Source organism: Danio aesculapii, chromosome 8 (genome assembly GCF_903798145.1).
Source record: "Danio aesculapii chromosome 8, fDanAes4.1, whole genome shotgun sequence".
NCBI classification, from domain to species: Eukaryota; Metazoa; Chordata; class Actinopteri; order Cypriniformes; family Danionidae; genus Danio; species Danio aesculapii.
In genome coordinates this window covers 34,689,009-34,704,586 of record NC_079442.1, presented here as the reverse complement: position 1 = coordinate 34,704,586, position 15,578 = coordinate 34,689,009, and the positions used below count along the sequence as shown (strand labels likewise).

Genomic DNA, 15,578 nt, shown 5'->3' with positions numbered 1-15,578 from the left:
ATACTTTACTTTTATTTAAAACTAATGTCTTACCTCACAGGATTCCACATACCTACACATTCCTGCAGCATCCCACATTTCATTGTGACCATTTTCCTGTAGTACTCCTGCAGGACTCTTAGGGAACTTGCGGGAATCCTACAGGGAACACTACCACACACCAGTCATTTTTTATTCAGTGTTTTTATAAAAGATAATACCTTAATTTAGTCAAGCCCTAGTCTTGGGTTAAGATAATCCTGACTCTTCTGGCTTTAAATATTCAGTAGCTGAACAGAAGTAAATGACTCCCTCCTCTGGTGAACTGTAGGAAATTCATTTCAGTGCAATGCAATTTGACACTAAAGATTGATGTTTTTTTAATATCCTGGATCTGGCTTTGAAATAATAAATACACTGAAATTGATTTATTAAACATAAATTCTAGTGTACCATAGCAGATCAGACCTCAAAGGGCTCTGAAATAATAACATGATCTGCTTGGATAAAAAACATTTCTGTTTAACACACTCTAATGTCATTGGATTATTTTTATACTTTAGCAGGCTATTATTTTTACACTTTAGCATTTCAGTATTCTAAACACATTACATGTTGGCTGTTTGCTCTGAAATATTAACTCATTTTTACCTTTTACATTTTTTTAAGAATGTTTAAGATCAAGTTGACTATATTGTATTGCAAAATATGTTTTGCCCCACAGTAAAAATGACAAAGTTTGACAACTGATATGTTTATGTAATTTTATAGATGATTTTTGTTTTGTTCCACATGGTGACATCTGTTCTAAATGTAAAAATGTTGTCAACTAGATAGAGCACAAAATGACAAGTGGTCAAAATGACAAAAAGAAAATCATAGATTTTTATATTGTTTTAGACAGCACAATACCAATGTTCAACCAACTTCTTAAGAGTTAAGAAACAAAATTTGCCAGAATAAACCTGATTTTTAGTCACAACAAATGAAAACGTTATTTTGACCGATATTTATATTTTCCCTGCTCTTTATTTCAAGGTGTTCTTGGTATAACTATTCACTTGACTACTAAAGCATATTAATTAACTATGTGTACTTAGTATATGGTTAAGGTTAGAATGTGGGGGTTAGTTGCATGTAGTTATCCTTAATTAATTGTATTACTAGTGCATTTAACATGTAACAAGGACACCTTCAAATAAAGTGTTACTTAAGTATTATTATATGACAACATATCATCATTTTACTCAAACATACTGTACCTAGTATGGTAAAACGCTTAAACACACAGATCTACTTACTCAGACATGGTGTAAAGTCTAGATAGGATACAGCTGCGGATACACACATCACTATGGCATCTTTTTTTTTGTAACACTGTATAACAATAATTAATATTTTTACAGTGCTGTGGCGGTTGGTTTTAGGGTTGGATGGGGGTAGGCCTTAATAAAATAAGATTTATAGTGTAATTTAATAAATAACAATCGGTACAACTACTGTTTTTACATTACTGTGACGGTTGGGTTTAGGGTTGGGTAGACGTATATAAAATACAATTATTATGAATTTTTAATAAATAATATAAATAATTCTGGTTAACTGGTCTGATCTAGCAACAACCGACATAGAGGCATCCTATTATATTTACTACATTAGCAGGATTTCCATAGAGTTAATGAGTTCGCACATGTTTGTTATGTTCCACAGTAATAATGACAAAAATATCTACTAAATTTGACTGCGATAAAAGTTTTTGTTTGGCAATGTTTTAATTCTCGCCCCAGGTCGACAGAGGGCAGGAATGTGCCGTACATAGCTACTACAGAAACTTCCAACCGGAACGACAGAGGAAGAGAAATAGGCGTAAGTGAAGACGACAATTTTGTTGCGACTGTACTAGCCGACGTGTTCCCCGTAGAAACCCGGTGAATTGTTGTCATTTCCGATCACTTCACCCGTCCGGTGACACACCCCCTGTGAAAAGCCTCGCTTGGATGGTCAATGGCCGTGAGGCTCCGGCACACGGTATGTTGGCGCACACATACTGTTATCAGCACAGCGAACAGCCAGCTGCCGCTTACACTGCACCGAAACTGACAGCAAGTGCTTGCATAAATTGCTGCTTGTTTTTTTACTGTCGGCAAGCTTTCGGCAGGTATCGCGTGCAGGATTAATCAGACGTCAGATAAACACGCGGGAGCGACGCGCGCAGCATTTCCGTTTTACCCTGCAGCTAAAAACCGGACGGTTAGCTGCTATGCTAAAGCTAACGTTTAATGAACAACCAGTGCGTGTTTTCTTTCTCTTTCTCACCCTGTGGGTGATAACGTGCATGGGCGACTATTGTGTAAAATCAGTGTGTACATGGCCTAAAAACGACGAGGAAGTGTTTGTTTTGTAATGAGCTGCTGCTGTCCGTGTTGATCCGCGGCTTTCTATCTTTGTCATCATGTAAAAATAGCGTTGAGTTGTAGCTCTTAAACGGATTTACCGGCGGCTCGTCGTGCTTTCACGGCGATCAGGAGGCACTAGACACAGGTAACTTAACTGGCAGAACGGTCACTGCAGGACTTAAAGCTAGTTTTTGCTGGTAGCTTGTGTTTTATGGATGCTTGGCTAGCAGACAGTGCTGAACTGAACCGAACCTGCGCTTTGTTTGTGTTGTCATGATGGGTTTGTTTCCCTTGACAGTTTCAGTTCTTCATGAAGTTGAGGTCGTCGATAAAAACTAAACTAATAGGATTTGTGATTTAGCTGGTCGCTGTGTGTATATATATTATATATATATTAGGCTGCTGTTGCATCAAATAACATATAAATTTTTATATGCCAATGTGTCACCGAGAGTAGTTTGAGAATGTCATTTCATTCTTTGGATCAGCTTGTGCTGTGTTTAATAAGGTGTTAACAGCGCTGTAATTATGCTTTAGACAGTTGCACCTGTCATATGACTGGATGGATGAGGTGGAGCGGAACTGTGAGTTGTGCACGTGAACGCTGTTCACTTCTAAGGTTTCATCCAGGTCGTTGCCTGTGGTGAGATCGCTAAACACAATACTCTTCAAGGATGCCATCAGACGATACTTTTAGCTTTGTATTAGCACTTGCTTCACCTGTGAGGTACCATTGTTTTCTGGCAAAGAGCAGTTTATTCAGGTGCAGGTATGAAGTCTCAGCTTCTGTCCAGCAGTACGCCATGTTCACACTGCGGCAGCACAGGCAGAGTCTCCGGCCGTCTGGTGCATAAGCGACCTTAACCCTGTACAGCCTGACGTATGAAATAACAGATAGAACGGGGGATTCATTCTTTTTAAGTTGGAACAGTTTATTTTTTTAAGTCCAACCTTTTTTTTATATAAAGGTTTGCTCATGTCTTTTGTGTATGATAGAGAAGAAGAAAACAACGTCCGAAAGCACACATCTGTTTTAATTAAAAACAAGCTTAGCCAAAAGCTACAATTAGGTGCTAATTTTGTTCATTTTATAGCTGCATATAGTACAATGATGTGTGTGTTGTTATTCAGAGCTTTTTTACATGCTACAAAGTGCTTATGAATATCAGATACTGCTCTATAATGTGTATGTTTTATTAAAATGACATGCAAATTGATAGATCACTCAGAAATAAGAGTTAGCTTTTAATTTACTCACACTCTGGCCATCCAACACTACAGTTACTGTTTTCTGACAATTAGTTTTGCTATCTAAAACTGTAGGTATTGGGTGATAAATGAATGCAAGTCAATCACTACCACCACTTTGAGAGTCAAAAACAAATAAAGTCAATACAAAATGAATAGCTAAGGCTCCTGACAGTACATTGGGGTATTTTGAAGTAAAATGATCAGTCTGTGGAAGAAGCTGAACATAATTATAAGCATTATTACCTTTAGTCCAGAGTTCTTTACAATAGAAACCAACAAAAGCATGTACTGTATTTTAATCCAAATGGTGCTAACGCTGAATGCTGTAAACAATCAGTGTCTGATCACATGTGAGTTTGCCTTTGTTGTAAATAATTGCAATTTCTAGCACAAACTGATTGTTTCACTTTGTAAAAGTGTTTCATTTAGAAACATTTTTCATTTGGTAACAATGTTTCAACAGGAGCCACATGTATTTTGTTTTCCCTCTGTATGTTTTCTTAACCCTAAATTTACCATATTCAGTGGTGTAAAGTAACAAATTGCAAATACACAAATTACTGTAATTGAGTAGTTTTTCTCAGGAATTTACTAAGTAGTTTTATAAATGTGTACTTTTACTTTCCCTTGAGTACATTTTTAGTGCTGTATCGATACTTTTACTCCACCACTTTCCTTCAGCCTGCAGTTACTACTTTATTCGATGAACTACCTCAAGACATGGGCGATTTATAATTGCAGCAAACTGTTTGAAAGCATGAAAAGTGTCAAAGAAGACGTCCAAAATCTTTACACGCATTGACCCAGAGACTGTTTAGATGTATGGCACTGATGAAAAGATGACGGATGTTTACTGTGTGATGACCAAAATGACCTTAAACACCCAGCAGGCAGAAGACATTAACATGTCGTCAGATTGACGTTGTACCCCAATGTCTTGGGCACTTTGCATTTTGTTTGGAAATGAATATCGAGTTGATCGTGTACTGATGTTCAACATACAACCAAATATCTCTCAGATGTTGGATTTTGGTTGCCATACTTGACGTATAAATGTCAGTATTTAATGTCAATAAGATGTTGGCTCAAAGTGGGATTTTGGTCACTTTCCAACACAACCTAGAATCAACCAAATATCAACGTCATTTAATGTCGTTATTGGACATCAAAATAACATTGTTCTTACACATTGGCTAAACATTGAATTTTGGTCACCTGACGTCACGACCTAAATCTAACCTAATATTAACATCTTATGATGTTGTGTGCCTGCTGGGCAATAACTAAATGCACTACAGAATGTTACGTTTACACACATCCACAAATTACATGTAAATGCATCAGCTTGTTACAGCGTAACACTCACTACTCTTGAGTACTTTTGAAAGGTTTTACTCGTACTTTGAGTAATATTTACAACAGATACTTTTACTTGGTCTACATTTTTGGTAAATAATGGAATAATGGTTCTTTTACTTAAGAATGATTTTTCAGTACTCTTTCCACCACTGACCATAGCTTTCTTTTTATAAACATCATTGTATAATGTATGATCTACTGCAGTGGCAAGTAGTGCAAGTATCCTTATTATTTACAACTAATATATAAATATATATATATTGCTTAAATGACATTTTTTGTTCCTTGTTTTAAAAAATCTATTGGTAAAAGAGCTTTTATGTTTAGGGTCCAATAGAAAAGAATAATTTACCTGCTAACTTTCGATCCATTGCATCATTTAAGGCAGGATTGTCCAAACTTGGTCCTGGAGGTCTGGTGTCCTGCATAGTTTAACTCCAACTTCCTTCAACACACCTCCCTGGAAGTTTCTAGTATTTCTAGAAAGAGCTTGATTAGCTGGTTCAGGTGTGTTTTATTTGAGTTAAAACTAAAATATGCAGGACACTGGCCCTCAAGGACCGAGTTTGGAAACCCCTGATTTAAGATGTTCAAGCAAATTTTGCTGTCATATTTTACTTTGGACTTTACTTGTTTTTCCTCAGGATATTGTCGTTTATGTGGTGATTTAATTTACTGATCTGTATAACTTTTTGTACTATGTATATGCATGTATGTATACTACCCTTTTTTAATGTTTGTTTTGTTGTTGTTGTTTTGGATGTTAAGTAATTTATGCTTTGTTTTTGTCTTCTTGTGTTATTGTTATAATTATGTGATTGTGATTAATTGTGGGACCCCCTTGAAAATGAGATGTATGAGAATATCTCAAGGGGTTTATCTTAATGTTAATGATTAAATACACAAAATATCTGTCAGTTTTCTTTTATAAGTCACCAAGGATGATGATTTAGTCTAAAATCATCTTTAAAATTCTACTCATGGGAAAAAATCTTTAATACTTTAACAGGATTTTTTAAGTTTTGGGCATAAAAATCCCTTTATGCTTAGATTTGTTGTTTAATGTGAATCTGAACATATTATTCCTTCAAAACGTGATCGAGCAATATACATGTATATAGAAAACCATTTATACAGTTTTTCATATTTACATTTGTAATGCGTTTTCCATGCAATGAAAGTAGGCTGTCAATTGTGTGTGTGATTAGCAGAACTATCCATTCTTTAATAATTTCTATTTGTGGCAAACACCCCAAGGTAGTGTTTTGGCAGTGTATGTGAGTGGTCAGGCTTGATCTGTGTGTCTGACGTGATGTTTTGGTGTTTGTTGTCAGGGGATGAGAGGAGAGCAGGTGCTGCGCTCCTGGCTGCGGACTCATTGACTCTCTCTTTGGGCTCAGGATGGCGCAGGGAGGGCCTCAATTGGACTATCAAATACTGCAGGACCTCAGGCAGCGCTTCCCAGAGATTCCAGAGACAGTAGTTTCTCAGTACCTTCTTCAGGTGAGAACCAGCAAAATAGGGTGCCTGTGCAATATTTTTAAGGTGCTTTGACCCAGAAATGAATTTAAATGACAGAAAGCCTTTGGTGTTTTAATGTGACTTCACATAAATATTGTGTTACTAAAAATAACATATCCATAATGCATTATATAAGTGGTTTAGTAAAAATAAATTACATTTGGATTCTAGTACAAATATTGTAACAAAATGTTATTGTTAAAAAAATTTTCAATAGTATTTTGTAATATTTTTACATAATGTTTTCATTTTTTGTTGTTTTTCAGATTTCAGGGATATTCTTAAGTGCTTTGCTTTTTTTTATTAGTTTTATTTTAGATTTAGAGTTTTGAAACATTTTATTTAACAAGAACCGTACTGCAGTACAGAAGACATAGATTTTAGGAATATTCCAGCATTTTCTTTCTTGCTAACAAGCGGTGGACAAATAATGGCCTTCCTAAGCCAAGTGGCAAATCAGGTGACATGTTGTTTTGATATCTGTGATTGAGATGGTTGAATCATGGCCCCGTTTACACTAATACGTTTTCGTTTTAAAACAGCGTTTTAGAACGAAAACGATCCACATTTTATCACAATTTGTTATTCTGGTATGTATAAAATCCATAAGGAGAAGAGCGTTGGCTACATTTCTGCTAGCTGCAAATCTGTGAGATTGTGTTGTCAGGACTGGTGACAATTTTAAGTTAATACATATGTAGCCACGTACACTGATCCCGTTCATTTGACCAATTGCATTCCTTTATTTCCTATATTGTATAAACTTAATGTGCTTTCTATTGAAATTACGGGAGTTTTATACAAGAAATAAGAAAACGGGAGGGTGGCGGGAGATGGGTCTGAAATACAGGAGACCCCCGAAAAAAAACTGGAGTGTTGGCAGGTATGCATGCATTTCCTCTGATAATCTTTATTGTGTGCCTGTAGCCTGACATTAAGCACATATTGGCAAAACCCCACACAGTGACAAGAGCTAATGTTTCATATTTTTCAATGAAAATGAATGGAGGCTGTAATTAGGCTCTGTTTTGTTATGAATTTGCATACAGTGAAGATGACGGTCTTATAAACATTATAAACTTGTGAAGTCTAAACTTACAATGAAAGAATGCAAGTCTAAACATTGTGTACTTGATTTTGAGAAAAAGCCCCAATCAGGTAGCGCTAATGTCTGCAGCCACGCCTCCATTTTCAGATGTCTTCGTTTTCCCCCATCCACACTGACACAAAGCAGCAGCATTTTAAAACAAAAACATCCTGTTCAGCGTTTCCAAAACACTGTTTTCTGGGCTCAAAAACTCGGGTAGTGTAAACAGAAGGTGTAACGGTAGCAAAACTTATGCATTTTAAAACTTAAATGTATTAGTGTAAATGGGGCCTAAGACCACCGTATGTTTCAACATTTTTGTTTATGGCATTTATTGTCTTGTAGCTATTATTAATCTGTGACTCCATATTGAATGCAACACAGCATTTGTCTATTTTTCTTTGAGCAATTAACAAATGATCTACTGTCTCACAGCGAAACTTCTTTGAAATGTTGCAACCCTATATGGTTTATTGTGTTCGTCATGCCATCCCGGAGTTTTCATTATAATGTTCATTGCAGTGCTTATCGACATTGCCTTTATCATTTCTGCATCATTTTGACACAAAGCCAAAACAGTTCACAGTAGGAAGCTATTTCAAACACTATTTATAAAATGTATTAAATAAAAACCTTGTTGTTCTTATAAATTGATAAATATACAATAAATTCTTTGTTTCTCCCACTATAATTTTACTGAAAAATCTTAGACAGCCCTAGTATGTACACCATATGGTATACAATGTGTGTGAAGTTTTATTGCTGATGTTTTTTGCTGTGTCATCCTGTCCGAATGCCTTTACTGTGTGTCACAGTGGTGTCAGGTGCAAGAACCTGTTTAACTTAGTCTTCAATTTCCTTTGCAGAACAACAATAACGCGGACCTCTGCTACCACCTGCTGGCTCAGGAGAGTAATCGATACCTGTATGAGGAGTACCACAGCCCAGATGACTTGCACTTAAACCGGAACCACATGCTGCGTATCAGTGTTGGCTACCCTGTTCCTGATGGGGTCAAAAATAATCCTGGCGGCCGAGCTTTGGTCCACAGTTCCAGCGATGGGCATATCGAGCATCCTCGAAGTGGCTTCCCCGAGCCTCTCTCTGCTCCCGCTACCATGGCTCCATCACCCGGATACAACCCCTTCTTCAAAAACGACCAATCACGCTCAAACATCCCCACCCCTCCACCCAGCATTCCAGGCATGTCGCCCACTTACCATCCAGTCTCGCGTTACATGACTCCAATAACAGTGACCCTCTCCCAAAACATGCCTTCTGCCCCACAAGCACTGCAAATCCCGCCTGGTGCCTATTGTACCAGCGGGAACACTGTGTACATGCGTCCATCACCGTCTCAAAGTCCTCAACCTACTCCCTGGTCCACATCTGGGACGTCCATGTACCAGCAGTCTCCTTACGCCACCCCTACGTACCAGTCCCCTTACAGCTCTCCCCAACATCAGGTCCAGCAGCCGCCACAGGTGTTTCTACCCATAAGTCCTCCCACCCTTCCGGGGCTATCCTACCAGCAAACGCCTGTGTCCCAGAGGCCTTTTATATCCTCCAAAGGCCCCATGAAGAACCAGATAGAGATCACATTAGAGGGACAGCGACCACGGAGCAACTCCCCTGTACACACTTCACAGGGAGCACTCTATATGGCCACCAGCCCTTCCCCGAGCTCCCCATCGCGGGCCATCAGTATGGCGGGACCTCCAGGGGCCCCCATTCATCAAGGAATGTATGCCCACCAGGCTGTGGCGAGGCCCCGGCCCACATCCTCTCCTCAGCCTGCCCCCTCCGCCTTCATTAAGATCAAAGTTTCTCCGAGGCAGGTGCAGGGTTCATCAAATTCTCCACCAGTTGAGACTGAATCACTCCTCAACATAGTGGACCAGGGCGAGCGACATGGTGCCCCTCCTCCAATCCTGCCCATCTCTGCGCTGCCGGGGAGCATCGCCAACCAGATCAACTGCATGCCTAGACGGTCCAGCTCCGGCTCGGATGACTATGCATATACTCAAGGTATGGATCTGCTTATGCCATTATAAGACAAGATGTCCCATTTTGGTGTCTGCATGAAATAAAAATTCCAAAAGTGTTTTAAAGGGATTATATAGCCTATTCCAAAGGAATGTTTTCAAAGTTTTAAGAACTGTTGGTTTAAGTACACTTTTTTTTTGTATGTTTGTATGTTTACGCTGCAGGAACTGTCAGCAGATGTTATGGAAACATCTTTTGGAGATTCTAAATTAGCTGATACTTTAGATTAGTGTTGTTAAAAGTACAGACTTCGATACCAATCAGTAGTGAAACTTTTTAAAAAATCTATTTGCTGCTAACATTTGAGCACGTTCTTAAACACAGCTGATTGGCCATTGTGTTCACGTGCTCAGCAGAAATGACTGTGATTGGCTGTAAAGGTCATCAGTTCACCACTGCAGATCCATCAGCAAATCATTCGTATGTCAGTATTCGTATGTGACCTGATATTTTCATTTGACGGAAGAAAAAAAGCATATGATGGGGAAAAAAGTAGCCTACGCTGATTCTTAAAAAGGATTCAGTCAGTGCTTTCGTTTGTAAATTTGTCATTTATCTGAAAAATATCTAGGGCAGGACTATTTATTTTATTTAATTTTATTCTTTTTTTCTATGCTGTTGGAAACATTGCAGGTGCATGAAGATGTTCTGTTGTTAATATGTTCGCATGTTAAAATAAATCAGTATTTTAAAATGCAATATTTAATGCGTCACAAAATAGCCACGTATTTTTTTAAATTAAATAATAATTTAACATTAATCTGACCAGTTAACGGTTAATATTCGGTTAACGAGCGGTGGTTGACGGTTGGAAATGACCATCCCTACAATTGCATAACTTGCGTCTTCATTTCATCTCCATTATCAAGAAATCCATGATGCACAACACAAACACCAGTTCAGTCATGAGTTTCTCCAGCCTTGATGCCATCTTTGATGTCACAGCTAGCAAGTGTCACTTCAGAGGTCCAAGTTGTGAAGTTGAGAATATAACCAGGAAAATGGGGAAATCTAGTTCTTAAGGGCACCATTTTGATAGTTGATATTCCTATAACTACCTGGTGCAAAACTCCCTGTCTTTTCTATTGGAAGAACTAGTCATTGCATCTTGACTAGTTCAAAGAGTGTGTAAGGTTTGTGACATCAAACCTCCTTAAAATTATTCAACTCCTCCGCATTTGGTTGTTGTGTTTCTATGCATCAATATTGGGTGTACTGTATATGTGGAAGTGCTGTTCAGTCTTGTATCTAACTCCATATGTCACCTCCTCAGCGCTTCTCTTGCACCAGCGTGCTCGGATGGAGCGTCTGATGAAAGAACTCATGCTGGAGCGCCAGAAACTGGATCAGTTGAAAACGGAAGTGAATGAAATGGAATTTGACGCCCTGCAGAGACGCTTCAGACGGGTGAACAGCACCAGCCTGATCCCTCGGGTAAGAGAGAGACTAAAAAAAACAAGGCTTTTATAGCGTGTGAATGCATCATCTTGAAGGGGCGCGGAACACTCACACACACGTTTTTCATCACTAATAAAGGACATGAATAAATCCTCATCAAATCCCCCAAATGAGCCTTACGTAAAAGCATACATACCTAAAATGTACGTGCAGAATGTGCAAATAACGATGGGGTGGAAATGAATCACATCTGTTCATTTGGTTCCTGCTCAATCTGCATGCTTCACAGACTTTGAATAAATCTCTTTTCATAGATTAAACTGCTGCACATAATGCATCCATCCAGTACAAGCATCATCTCTTTCATCCAAGTTCAACAGACTTCTGTGAAGAGTGTGACAGAGATAAACTGCTTTTATGTGTGTGGTTGATGTGAAAAATTCATGGACTATGTGTGTGTGTGTGTGTGTGTATTTCCTAGCCCGAGGAGATGACCAAAATTCGGTCACAAAACAGACAGCTTCAGATTGACATTGATTGCACCTTGAAGGAGACGGACCTGCTGCAGTCCAGAGGTAAACTAAATTCTGAAAGTATTCACTGCATTGTTTAATATGTATTTTGCTGATAATGAAAGTCTATCATTTCCTTCATTTATGTCTTCTTTTTTAAATTTGTTTTTTAGGCAAGTTTGACTTGAGAACCATGAACAACTTTTATGATAATATTCAGCCTGGTCCTGTTGTACCTCCGAGAGGTGGGAATTCAATTCTGACTTTTATTTAGTCAATTAATATTTGCATCTATAAACATCACATATCAGCCAAAACATCCTAGGCTAATAGATCAGGTTTTTTATGTGTTGAAATGAATATTTACACTTACAGTGTTAAAAATCACACTGTATTTATTCAGTACACATCTCTAAATATCAGTGCTGAAAATACACTACCTGACAAAGCTCTTGTCATCGATCCCAGTTGTAAGAGTAATAATTCTTTTAAATAATAACTTGACTTCTAGTTGATCATTTCAAAAGTGGCAGAAGGGAGATTTTTCAGATGAATCATCTGTTGAACTGCATCCCAATCATCACAAATACTGCAGAAGACATATTGGAACCAGCAGGGACCCAAGATTCTCACAGAAATCAGTCAAGTTTGGTGAAGAAAAAAATCATAGTTTGGGGTTACATGTGTATGGGGGTGTGCGAGAGATCTGCAGAGTGAATGGCAACATCAACAGCCTGAGGTATCAAGCCATTTGTGCTGCCTATTACATTACAAAACACAGGAGAGGGCAAATTCTTCAGCAGGATAGCGCTCCATCTCATACTTCAGCCTCCACATCAAAGTTCCTGAAAGCAAAGAAGGTCAAGCTGCTCCAGGATTGGCCAGCCCAGTCACCTGACATAAACATTATTGAGCATATCTAAAGCAAATGATCAACTAAAAGTCAAGTTATTATTTGTTTTTCCTAAAATTTGAATAAGCAACAAGAATTTTGTCAAATGTCATCATCACACATGTAATGAATACAATAAAAATGATAACGTATTGTTAGTGCATTATACTTGAAGGGTTAGTTCACCCAAAAGTTTGAAAGCACTCACTATTTAATCTCTTTTGTGTGGTTTCAAATCTTTGAGTTACTTTATTCTGTTGAATGCAAAAGAAGTTCAGATGCAAAAACCTCTAAATGCCATCTGAAATTCTCTTCTAGTATGAACATTTTTATCAGGCTGCTATGTGTAGGTTCAGTAATTTCACTTTTATGCCAAAAATAAGTTATTTTCATGGTTTTTAAAGTGAAATAAATCAACATAAACAAAGGAGGTTTGAAATTTCAAACAACACTCTTTATATTTTGAAGAAAGCTAGAGAACTGCTTTCTTCAAAATATCTTTTGTTCAACAAAAGGAAGACTCGTATAGGTTTTAAACAAGTGAAGGGTGAATGAATGATGATTTTTGGGTGAACTATCACTTTAATCCACCAATTAATCTTACACAGTTGAATCTAAAGTTACCAGTTTTGTTCCTCTTCTACACTTGACAATATACTAAATTCAGTGTTTCACCAAATACCTCATGTAATTTCTAAACCATCCTTCCTTGAGCTAAAATTATCTCTTTGCTCTCTGAATATCCTGTCAAATTCGTCCTGACCTCTAACTACTCCTGTGGAGTGGAGGGTATTAGATTTCTAGTTATGATCTGGTGTTTCTTGCACCCTCGTTCTATTTTCATCACTCTTTTGTTGCCATGCGGGGCCAGTGGCCTAAATTGTCAATGGGTGTGACAGAACCGCCAGAGCTCCCTCAAGCCTTCAAATTTAGCTCACAGCCACAACAAATAAATGTGTGTGCTATCTCATAACCCGTTGTCTCCTCTAACTAGCTAAACCTACGGCTGTGCAACGGGATGAGGATTTCGAAGGCGCTCAATGGAACTGTGAAAGCTGCACTTTTCTTAACCACCCCGCTCTGCACCGCTGCGAACAGTGTGAGATGCCACGCAACACTTGAGCCTCACCGCGACCCTTTCCCACTGGCCATGAACCTCATTCTTCCTACTAATTTTCTGTACCATCATGAAACATTCAGTTCCTCCTGTCAGCCAACGTTTTGGTTTCCTTGTGCCCTCAGCTTCACCCAGCAATAACTGAGCCGTACCACACAGAACAAATAAATATTATCCAATCAGACCCACCCTGTGTTACCTCTTGAGGAGCTTCCTGCACTTGTATTTACTTTTTTCTACTGAAAGATGCTTTAAAAGAGGAAGGAGGGTGACTTGACTTCACACAAGCAAGCAAAAGGAATTGATTGATTGATCGATTGGCTGGAGTGGACCAAGAAGGTGTGGTTTTTAAGTGGAGGGGGCGGGGCTTCCATATGTGGAGGAGGAGGAAGAAGTGTGGTTTACCAAGCTACCATTCCAAGCAGAATAAGACTGCCGCGTTTACAAGAAAAGGCCCAAACAATCCCTCGCACAGGGCTTCTTTCACAACACGTTCATTGTATGGAGATACAAGCAGGGGCTGATTCATTTTAATGTAGACTTTACACTGTATGTGCTCACCACGAGCCCTTCTCATGAATGAAGAACACTACAAGACCTGCATATGAACCTATACCTGGTACTTTTATGCATATTATGCCACACTGTATTCTGTGTTGAAGATGTTGATTTCCTGTGCAAATGCCTCAAGTTGCTGTACTTAATAAAGGATCTGATTCTATGTGACGATATGCAGACGATGGAAGTTAAAGGTGTTGAAGTGCGTTGAAATGTGCGGGGTTTTTTTGGTTCAATGTGTGACGAAATTTGAACTGAAATATGAAAACAGGGCAGGGCATACATTAGCTCCTCCCCTTTAAAATAAAACAGCCAATAGAATTTATCTTGGGATGCTTGTACATTTGGTTCAATTACCTGGTCTGAACCCAAGTTCGATTGACTCTTGCCCCCTTCTCGTCTGGTTTGTGTTCACACTGTCTTTTTTTTCCCTTCTGAACCCTGGTCACTTGTGTCATCGGGCTGCTGTTGTGTGTACAGCTGTTGCTAGGTGATGGCCACGAAAGCCGAGGCACCAAAATGGAAAGACATAATGCACTGAATCTTTTGGTTTTGGTAACATACAGAGAGCGACTTGCGTTTATCTGCTGCAAAAATATTAAAACGTTCAGAACATAAAGCGATGTTTGCAGAAGTTGTGTTTGGAGGAGACAAGCAGACATTGGCTGTGTCCAAAACCGCCTACTAAGTAGGTACTGCATTTGAATTTAAGCGTACTACTCGAATTTAAGCGTAATGGAACTTGAACCTACTACATCTGCCATTTTGTCATGATCACGTGACCTACCCTCGTGAGTTGTGTCGCTTCACCCCCATTTAGAATTCTCTCAAGGGGCATCATGGGATAGTGCAGCATGCATGGGATGCGCACTTCAGAATCTTGCCGAAAGTAGTAGCTCATTCGGGTACTTCTCGCATACTGATTTTTAAATTCTATGAATCTGGACATACTACTCTGCTCGCATACTGTTTTTAGTGTACTATATATTATGGGAGTATGAGGTTTCGGACGCAGCCATTATCGCTGTGTTTGCAATGGGTCAGACTCGCTTGTCGCCAAGCTAACGTTAGGTGGTAGACCGGCGTTTTTGCAATAGTTGCTGGAATGCAAATGAAAACGTCAATAAAAACAAAGGATCAACTCATGTCAGATCAACAAACAAATGTGAGACATCACCTCCAGTAAGTTATGATGACATATTCACAACTCTAAAGTTATCATAAAGTTATTTTTTTTTTGTAATTAAATCAAACCAAACAACATTTCAAACAACAAAATTATTAATTATTAGGAAAGCTCAAATTTAGAAGTTGGGTCCACTATTGGACTTTGTTGCCATATGGCAACATATAAAAGTACCTTAATAAACGTTTCCCCAATTTCTTTTTACAGCACTTCAATTTAAGCCATTGAGAAGAAAATCAGTCAAATATTTTATTCATAGATCTATCATACCATGTG

General features: G+C 38.5%; 1 protein-coding gene across 1 annotated transcript; it reads left to right on the top strand.

Moving 5' to 3' along the window:
- The first annotated feature begins 1,838 nt into the window (after positions 1-1,838).
- On the top strand, positions 1,839-14,298 carry tab3 (TGF-beta activated kinase 1 (MAP3K7) binding protein 3). Its single transcript, XM_056463823.1, has 7 exons — positions 1,839-2,007; positions 6,320-6,488; positions 8,460-9,621; positions 10,913-11,073; positions 11,519-11,612; positions 11,723-11,794; positions 13,436-14,298. Exons 2-7 carry the CDS (start codon positions 6,387-6,389, stop codon positions 13,561-13,563), a joined length of 1,719 nt encoding a protein of 572 aa, XP_056319798.1. The 5' UTR covers positions 1,839-2,007; positions 6,320-6,386; the 3' UTR covers positions 13,564-14,298.
- The last annotated feature ends 1,280 nt before the right edge of the window (positions 14,299-15,578 follow it).